The sequence below is a fragment of the Cydia splendana genome, unplaced genomic scaffold (assembly GCF_910591565.1).
Source record: "Cydia splendana unplaced genomic scaffold, ilCydSple1.2 scaffold_49_ctg1, whole genome shotgun sequence".
Lineage (NCBI taxonomy): Eukaryota > Metazoa > Arthropoda > Insecta > Lepidoptera > Tortricidae > Cydia > Cydia splendana.
The window spans coordinates 1034718-1044942 of NW_026946892.1; the positions used below are offsets into that span (position 1 = coordinate 1034718).

General features: G+C 37.8%; 1 protein-coding gene across 1 annotated transcript; it reads left to right on the forward strand.

Moving 5' to 3' along the window:
- Positions 1–6715: 6715 nt before the first annotated feature.
- LOC134805693 (uncharacterized) lies at positions 6716–10022 on the forward strand. Its single transcript, XM_063778948.1, has 3 exons — positions 6716–6837; positions 7034–8454; positions 9850–10022. Exons 1-3 carry the CDS (start codon positions 6716–6718, stop codon positions 10020–10022), a joined length of 1716 nt encoding a protein of 571 aa, XP_063635018.1.
- The last annotated feature ends 203 nt before the right edge of the window (positions 10023–10225 follow it).

Here is a 10225-nt window from a genome sequence, read left to right on the forward strand (position 1 = left end):
TTTTTGTAGTGACCCCAATTATTGATCTATCTTGCATTGATTACACTTTTGGATTTACAATTGGTAACCAGGCTCACGCACAGTAGCCATTGTCAAAAGAGTTAGTGTAATAAGCACGCGTATATTTCTTCTTTGCTTAGTAAACATTCCTCCCGAGCTACGTACCATCAATTATTTACTCAATAATAGTTGTAAAGTTAACCACTGTTCTTATGTAAACAGTCGACAAAATCAACTGTGCATATACATAATTGTTTTTATTAACATTGATTGTATACAAAACTATAAAATTAGGTATAGTTACAAGATCTACGTTTTTACAGTATTTAATATTTACATTCTGCATTAGTTCCTTTAATACTTAATCTTGTTTGCCATACGATTTCATAAATAACGATTATTCAGATGCCCGTTACGTAACGGAATGATCATAACGGTTTAATAAAAGAAAAAGAATAATAACACAAAGGCTAATATAAAAAGTAACAAAGGACTGAGAGGGTATGAATACAAAAATTTCTTTGTGATCACGCTAGTAGGTACTTCAAATAGCAACCGATGCCAACATCACTATTCTTTTTCAATAATTCTTAGGCTATTAGCTGCATTATGTTAACCAGCTCGTTAGGAATTATTTGGTACAGTCGACCCACTACATAATTGCACAGCAGCAAAAATAATGTGTAAATAGGTGAAATAAGTAGAATAATTTGGCGATTACTTACGTTCTGTTATATACATGTATAATTATTTTGCTTACCAGGTAAAACTAAAATGTAGGTGAAGCATTGACAGCAATATTACTGTATAAAAATTCGAATAATAGTAAAAACATTGTCACTCGTAATTTACTCTTTAACATAGATCTAGTAATATCCTAAATCTTTTAGTGTGTAAGTTTGTGCAGTGTATTTTGGGTTCAATAAACTGTTTGGGTTGTATTCAAGAGTTTTCTTCGAAATTCCAACGGAGGCTGCCCTATAACAAATTGGTGGCAGCGGTGGGATGACATAAGAGACTGTCAGGTCCCGTCATTCCGAACTCAAAGGACAGCTTCCAGATCAACGGTTAGTCTCAGCACTGTCGCTGAGCCCGCATCGCAACCCCGGATCGACGATCAGCCTCGGCAACCCAGCCGAGCCCGCATTCGGAACACAAACAACATATCTACCCCACTCGCACTGCTCCAGGTCGACGATCAGTCTAGTGACTCTGTTGGATTCACTAGCCCGCACCTATCCCATCTTGGACACCTGCACGTTTCGAGACAACGTGACACCTCTACTACCTACGTATTTCGCCGTGTGCAACCTCAATACGACGCATCGTGTGGCCGGTCATCAACCCGTTCATCGCCGAGTATGTTTCTGCGCATCGTCAGCATTTTGTGAGTTTAATTCAATTATTCGTGAAAGTAACTACATAATTCCTTCAAATTCAAACTAAAAGTGCATTCAAGTGATTATTTCAACAATTCCTATGGACAATTAGTTACTATTTTTACTTTTGGTATGATAATTAATCCTATTTTTAACATTTACTGATGTTCTGAACGGCATAATTAATGAGTAATCTTAAAATAGAGGCCATAACCGAGGAATCTGACGAATATCAATCGGGTACTGAGCATACAGATCCGAATACTTCCGCGCCTGAATTAAAAGTTAATCAAACTTCTCCGAAGCTCCAAAAACCCAAAATGAGTGACAAAATTACTCTATCCTTCTTAACTAAATTCATTAAACCCTACAACGGAGATCGCGAGTCCCTACCGGCATTCTTGACAAATTGCGAAAATGCTATAAGCTTAGCCAGTTCAGAACAGCAGAATGTTCTATGTAAATTTATTTTGTCACAACTCGAAGGTAAGGCCCAATTGGCTTGCTGCCTGAAGACCTTCAATACATGGGCTGAAATTAAACAATTTCTCAAAACAACATTCGGTGAAAAGAAACATTCCACGCATCTTCTTCTAGAGCTTCAAAATTGTAAACAAAATATTTCGGAATCAGTAACGGAATATTCACTACGCATAGAATCGTGCCTGACTCGAATTCTAGCCGATATACAATACTCTTGCACAGATGCCAAGGAACTTCCAGGACGCATAGCTGCCATGGAAGATCTTGCTCTTAACACATTCCTACTCGGGTTAAATCCCAACTTTTCATCTATAGTTAGGTGTCACAACCCCTCAAATCTTAACGATGGAATTTCATTTGCAGTTGAGGAAGAAAAAATATTTAATCTCAAGCGCACTAATACTAAGGCGATCAAAATATGTGATATTTGCCACAAATCAGGGCACTCATCATCCGAGTGTTTTCGCGCTAGAAAGGAGCGAAATTCCTTCCATGTTCGACCTCAGCAACTCCCTCCAAATTCAACCGGTCAGCCCTCTACTAGTTCACAGACTCAATCTCATTCTCAATTTTCAAACAAACCGAAAATTTGCGCCTATTGCAAAAATATAGGTCATCACATTAGTGAATGTCGTAAAAGACAATACAATAATAACCTTCGACTAAGCAACTCAGCTGATTCACCGCAAACGGCTGACTCGCGGCCTCAGATTTCCAGTGTAAGTTCACGTAACAGTCAAGTAAACACATACTCATGCGAAACTTGTTCTGATCATTTAAACTAAATACGATTCCGGTTTCGTGTCTACCGGAATCGCGTATTTCTCATGACACGATCACTGTCTCTCACGCCGGTTTCCGGCATCGAAAACGTTTGCCACGCATTCAAAGCCTCACTGAATCTTATGCTAACTCTCCCACTGTATCTTGTACTAAATCCCTCACTGAATCTTATACTAACTCTCCCACTGTATCTTGTACCAAGCCTCTCACTGAATCTTATACTAACTCTCCCACTGTATCTTGTACTAAATCTCTCACTGAGTCTTATAATAACCTCCCCACTACATCTTGTACCAAATCCCTCGCTATTTCTTGTACTAATCCTTCCACTGAACCTTGCCATAAAGTGGTCAAAACGGACTCTCATTCTTATCAAGAATTTAATGCACCCCATGATCCAGTTAATCAGGAACACCCTACCAATTCTTTCACTGATCCGTGTGCAGAAACGGTTACCAGGGCATACGCTGATGTTGTCTCCAATTCCAAATCCTGTAAAGAAGAGCTTACAGCGAAATCCATTCCTCCTCAACCCTTGCCATCGTCTGAAAATAAATTAGAAACAAATAGTAGTAGCCGTTCTATTCCCTGCTATGAAATTAAGTCATTAAAGGAAAAAATATCACTACCACATTCTTATTTAAATACTCCCTACTCCAATAAACCTCTCTGCTTCCTGTTGGACACAGGATCTAGTGTAAGTATTGTTAAATACTCCAGTTTGGAACAGAAACCTCCACTCTCGTCTAAAATTATTAAACTGAAAGGTATTAACGACTCTGACTCATACTGTGAGACTCTAGGTTCCCTAGAATTAGGACTCTGTCTAACAAATCAAACAATTCGCTACGAATTTCACGCTATTAAAGACGAGGTCAATCTCAAATACGACGGTATCATAGGTAACGATTTTTTCAAATTTTACGACGCAAATATAGATTACAAAACCGATTCTATTTCATTAAACGGTCAGCAATTACACATTTATTTTAGTCAGCCTTCTTACATAATTCCTGCTAGATCGGAGAGTGTAATTGAATGCGGTATTTCCAACTCCGTCTCAGAATTAAATGGGAAAAATGAAGGATTAGTATTAGACCATATGTTTTGTGAGGGGGTGTATTTAGCCAACTGCGTAGTCGCCATAAAACAGAATAAACGTGTTAATGTATCTATTTTAAATACCACTGATTCCCCGGTCGAGATAAAGGACCTTAAGGTAAAGATTACTCCAATCGACTACTCCGTCTTTGTAGAAAACTCCGCTGAATCTGTCATGAACCTAAATCATGCACCGTCAACGTCAACTAACCGCGTCCAACGTGTATTAGATCTCATTCGTCACACACATCTAAATTCTGAAGAAAAGAAATCTTTGCTTGATTGCTGCAGTAGATACGCTGACATTTTTTATCTCGAAGGAGACCCTTTGACTCATACTAACGCCCTACAACACTCAATAAATACAGGCAACGCCCCGTCAATTAATGCTAAGTCTTATAGATTCCCCGAATGTCACCGTCAAGAAGTTGATAAACAAATCAAGAAAATGCTTGACCAAAATATAATTCAACCTTCCATATCCCCCTGGAGTGCACCAGTCTGGATTGTACCAAAAAAGGCTGATGCATCAGGCCAAAAAAAATGGCGTTTGGTTATCGATTACAGGCGCCTTAATGACGTCACAATAACTGAAATCTATCCAATACCCCTCATAACCGACATCTTAGATCAACTAGGCAATTCTAAATATTTCTCAACTTTGGACCTGGTGTCTGGATTTCATCAAATTAAAATGGACCCCTCTGACTCAGCTAAAACTGGTTTCACTGTTCTTAATCCTAATGGAATTTCAGGCCACTTCGAGTTTTTAAGAATGCCGTTTGGCCTGAAAAATGCACCTTCCACTTTCCAGCGTCTCATGAATCTAGCCCTTTCAGGTCTACAAGGCCTACATTGTTATATATACTTAGATGACTGCATAATATACTCCCATGATCTTGAAAGTCACGTCAAAAAATTGCAACTTATATTTGATAGATTTCGTGAATTTAATTTAAAGCTCCAACCTGACAAATGTGAATTTCTACGTCGCGAAGTGACTTATTTAGGTCACGTAATCACTGACAAAGGCGTGCATCCTAATCCCGACAAAGTAAAAGCCGTCACTGAGTTCCCAGTCCCACGTAATTCTAAAGAAATCAAATCATTTCTTGGCCTAGCAGGTTACTACCGTAGATTCATAGATGGCTTTTCCAAAATAACAAAACCCCTTACCTCTCTCTTAAAGAAAGACGCCGTATTCAATTGGTCCTCTGAACAAGATTTGGCTTTCAACAACCTGAAAGAAAAACTTACCTCGGCACCTCTACTTCAGTACCCTGATTTCTCCAAATCTTTCGTTGTGACTTCAGATGCTAGTAACAGTGCCCTTGGGGCTGTACTCTCTCAAGGTCCCATAGGACGAGATCTCCCAATCGCCTACGCGTCTCGTACTATGAATAAAGCCGAATGTAACTACTCCACCACAGAAAAAGAGCTTTTAGGCATTATCTTCGCTGTAAAATGTTTCCGTCCTTATTTGTATGGTAATAAGTTCCAAATTGTCACCGATCATCGCCCACTAACTTGGCTTTTCAATGTAAAGGACCCTGGCAGTAGACTTATCCGATGGAGATTAAAATTGGAGGAATACGACTATGAAGTCGTTTATAAACCAGGAAAACTTAATTCTAATGCCGACGCTCTTTCCAGAATCCCGATTCACGCCCTAACTCGCAGCCAGAGCAGAAATCAAAATCTAATTCCTAATACTACAGTCCAATGCCCTTATGAACAATTCATGAAATCTCAGTCTAACAAATCCACTGAAAGGTATAATACAAACATAATAGAACATTCCGAATCCTTAGTCAAAACTAAATTGAACTCAATCGCATGCCCTACTTCTCTTGATTTTGACTCTTCTATGCCTTATATCGACGAAATATTATCTGAAATCCCAAATCAAGAAGACCTCCAAAATACTGAACGTCAACCTGACTCCGTCCTACCATTCCCCAGTAGTAATAAAATATATTACTTCCTATTCACTAAAGTCCATCACTATGACGAGACAAATTATAAAACTATTTTTAATTTGCTACAATCACTACGACATATCATATTACAAAACAACCCGACACTCACAGACTTGGCGGTGTCGGACTTTACAGAGCCATTTACAACCATTTCTTATGCTAAAATCTATAATATGATTGCATATGTTTTTCACAATACTAACATAACTATACACATTTACAGCAACAAAATAACCTATCCTACACCTGCAGAAATTCCTCAAATCCTTAAAGAAAACCACAACTCCACAATCGCTGGACACCCCGGAATCAATAGAATGTTTAATCGGATTAAGGCTTCTTACTATTGGAAAACAATGCGCAAAGATATCGAAAACTATGTTAAGTCATGCAAGCTATGCCAAATCAATAAACCCTTAAGGAAATGTAATGTAGCTCCAATGGTAATAACATCCTCTAGCACCAAACCATTTGAACGACTAGCTCTAGATATAGTCGGCACCCTTCCAGAAGCTGGTGTTCAAAAATTTAGGTATATCCTGACTCTCCAAGATGACCTTACCAAATTCTCATGCGCATACCCACAGGTCACCGCCACGAGCGAGGAAGTTGCTCGTAATTTAGTTCACTTCATGGCTTTATTTGGAATCCCAAAAATGATCCTGACTGACCTTGGCACTTGTTTCACCTCAGAATTATTTAAACAAATTACCAATATTTTTAAAATAAAGCCCTTATTTTCCACCCCTTATCACCCAATGACTAATGGTGCCCTTGAACGCAGCCATTCGACTTTGAAGGAATATTTAAAATCATTTGTGAATGAAAACCATTCCGATTGGCACAGCTATCTATTTACGGCTATCCTCTGTTATAATACTACTCCTCACAGTACCACTCAATACACTCCATATGAACTTCTGTATGGCCACAAACCTCATATTCCTAATTCCCTATACGAAACCAGTGACAGTCTCACTTACGACGAATATGTCCGAGCCCTACAGTACCGTATGCGATTTAGCCGAGAAAAGGCCCTCGAACATATTCTTAAAAGTAAAGAAACCTCTAAGCAATACTACGACTCACCATCTCGTGAAGTTTCATATAAGGTTGGCGACCTTGTATACCTAAAACAACACCACAGGCTTCGAAAAGCCTTATCCCCTATTTGGAAAGGACCATATAAAATAGTTAAAGTTCATAATAAAAACAACGTCACTCTCTGTATTAACCGCCGCCATACTAAATATCACGTAAATGAGATAAAACCTGCCCATCCCTAAATACAACCTAATTCTCTTTCAGAACCCTCCTGCAAAAATGCTTCGCTGGGAGCAGTATTACGCCGATTCTTCAAAGTCCCGGACTATACTTCGACCCTTCGACCACGATACGTTTTTATCGCGATTCCTGGAACGTGGTAACCCATATAAACATTATCTCTCTCGACCCTCACCTAAAGAACATTGAACGCTTACTAAATGAAACTACCACTATTTGCAACAAAATCAACCTAACATCTCTCTTTGATTGCAACGACATAGCAACATCTACGCAAATCCTACTCGAATCTAATTTCGCCAAATCATCATCCTTGTCTCACCTATTATCACATAACACCACTGTAAACACTAAGCTCAAAAGATCAATTGAACTTGGAGGCAAAATCTTAAAGTTCTTTTTCGGCACCCTAGACGCGGATGATGCCCGAAAATACGACAGTGCCATAGAATCTTCTCAGAAAAACGAACATGAAATCTTCCATCTCATGAAAGAAAATATGCATATAGTCAAATCGAGTATAAATGCTTTCAACTCAACCATTTCTAAATTAAATTCTAATGAAATAAAAATAAACTTACAGCTAGAACACATGACTCAGGCCATATCTCAAGTTACAAAAGTAAATGAACAACTAACCTACATGTCACGTGTCAACAACCTAGTAAATGTAATTGAGAGCTCATTACTCACGATCTCCAATTACTTAGACTCTATTTTAAATGCTATTTTATTTTCTAAAGCTAACATCCTTCACCCCTCGATCTTATCTCCGATGACGTTATATCATGAATTAACTGCAAACAATAAGAATGCCAATACGAACTCCAACTTTCCGGTCCCAGTAACAATAGAAAATATTCACTCCATTATTGACATATCTAAATTAACCTCCTACTATTTTAACAAAAAGATGGTTTTCGTATTAAGTATACTCCTAACATATCCAGAACGATACGTTGTTTACAAATCCCTTCCATTACCAGTACCCCACGAAATAGAAAACCCTAATACTTTCTCTCTCATCCACCCTACTAGCTCTTACATTGCGATAAGCGATAATAAAATGCATTATACTTTATTAGATGACCTAAACATTTGCACTACAGTGAATAGTGAATATTCCATCTGTCCTCTTTTAACTATTTATTCCAGCATCAGTAACCCATGTTGCGAAACTCGTCTTTTCACAGAAATTCCCAAATCTTTACCAAAAGAGTGTGACTCAAAATTGATTTTTGGTGATGTCGATATTTGGCATGTACTAAATAATAATAAATGGATTTTTGTTCAATCAAAACCCTGTCACCTAACTGTAAAATGTAATGACAATATCGAAGACTATTCCGTGTCCGGCACGGGAATTCTCAAACTTACCGATGATTGTGTTGGCTTCTCCAAAACTATTAAACTGCTACCTAGCATGTCCAAAGATGTTTCAATACGTAATAATATGTTTTCGGAATTTAATATCCTAAAAGATGACTGCTGTAAGAAAGAAAGGTTTAATCACACTTTGCCCTTAATAACTCCTATTACCCTTAACAAAATAAATCTTGATTCATTAAAATATGCATCGCACAAGTTGGATGACCTAGAGAATGACCTGGATAGCTTACAGCAGCAATCTCACTTCATAAAATATGGAACTTACTATTCTAGTGTAACGCTAACTTTAATTGCTTTTATCATAATATTTTTAGTTGTCAAATGTACCAAGCGCTACTGGTGTCATAGGTGTTCAGCAACCAGTTGTTGCACCCACGTATTCTGCAATGATCGAAAAAAATCTAAACCAAGGCCTATTAATTCTGACGAATTGACTCAAAAATCTCCTAAAACCGATGAAATATCTGTTAAATCTCTACCGATTCCGGATAGCAACCCTCGCTTGGGCTCGGTAAAGTTCAGCTCAACCCGAAATCTTAGCAACTATTAGCTGCTGAACATAACTAACTTTGGTACAGAATAAGGTTAACTATACCTAAGTATAATAAGTTATTGAAATGTATATTCACTAACCACTTAGCATTAAGTCTTTTATATGTAATTCTCTCACTCAGCTTCATCTATTCAAGATAAAGCCTCGTCTTATCGGGGGGCCTGTTATATACATGTATAATTATTTTGCTTACCAGGTAAAACTAAAATGTAGGTGAAGCATTGACAGCAATATTACTGTATAAAAATTCGAATAATAGTAAAAACATTGTCACTCGTAATTTACTCTTTAACATAGATCTAGTAATATCCTAAATCTTTTAGTGTGTAAGTTTGTGCAGTGTATTTTGGGTTCAATAAACTGTTTGGGTTGTATTCAAGAGTTTTCTTCGAAATTCCAACGGAGGCTGCCCTATAACAGTTCGTGTGCCACTTCTGAGATGAAATAAGAACACCAACTTACATTTAATATTTTTTTATTGAAATATTTAACTTAGCCACTAAGTACACAATTTACTTCAATCTGCACAATCGCCAACCAAAAAAGAGAGCATCTCATTTTTATCCAGGCTATTTATGCTTTTATTCCTACCACCTCCAGAAATATCAGTGTTACCAGAATGCATTCAAAGTACCCTAATACTTACAAAGATGCCTTAAAAATGTCAATGATTTTTCTGAAAATGTTGGGATGATGCTTAATTTACAGATAGTACTTAAACCAATAAACCTAACACTTGTCCATTCTATAAACGATACACTACTATTTTATTCACTACTGGGTTACTTATTAGGCCGAACACTCATGACGGCAGAGAATACAAGAAACACTTCTTTTCAGAAAAAGGTATTTATTGTTTTTAATTTTTATAAACGACTTTCACGTTCAACCGTTCAAGAGAGAATGCTCAACCGACCCTGTCCGTTGGCCATGCTGCCAGTCATTTTTGCCGGCAAAACCCAGCTTTGCGATTGGTCCGTCGACTTTGTTGACAACCAATCACAAACCATCAAATACCAGCCTCTGATTGGTCAGCCAATCAGCGGCAAGGGATTTGACAAGTCTTCGTAGGGTTGCAGGAGCAAATAATTTACATATAAACTTTAATTCAAATGTTGCCAAATAATGAACCCTGACAATCGTCCATCCTGACATCGTGTGCGTCCCTGCACACGGTACCAGGTGGAACCCTAACAATCGGAATATCGGTGGTTGAGCATACTGCACAAAAATTGAAATATTCAGTGACACTAATAAATAGAATACAATCAGGA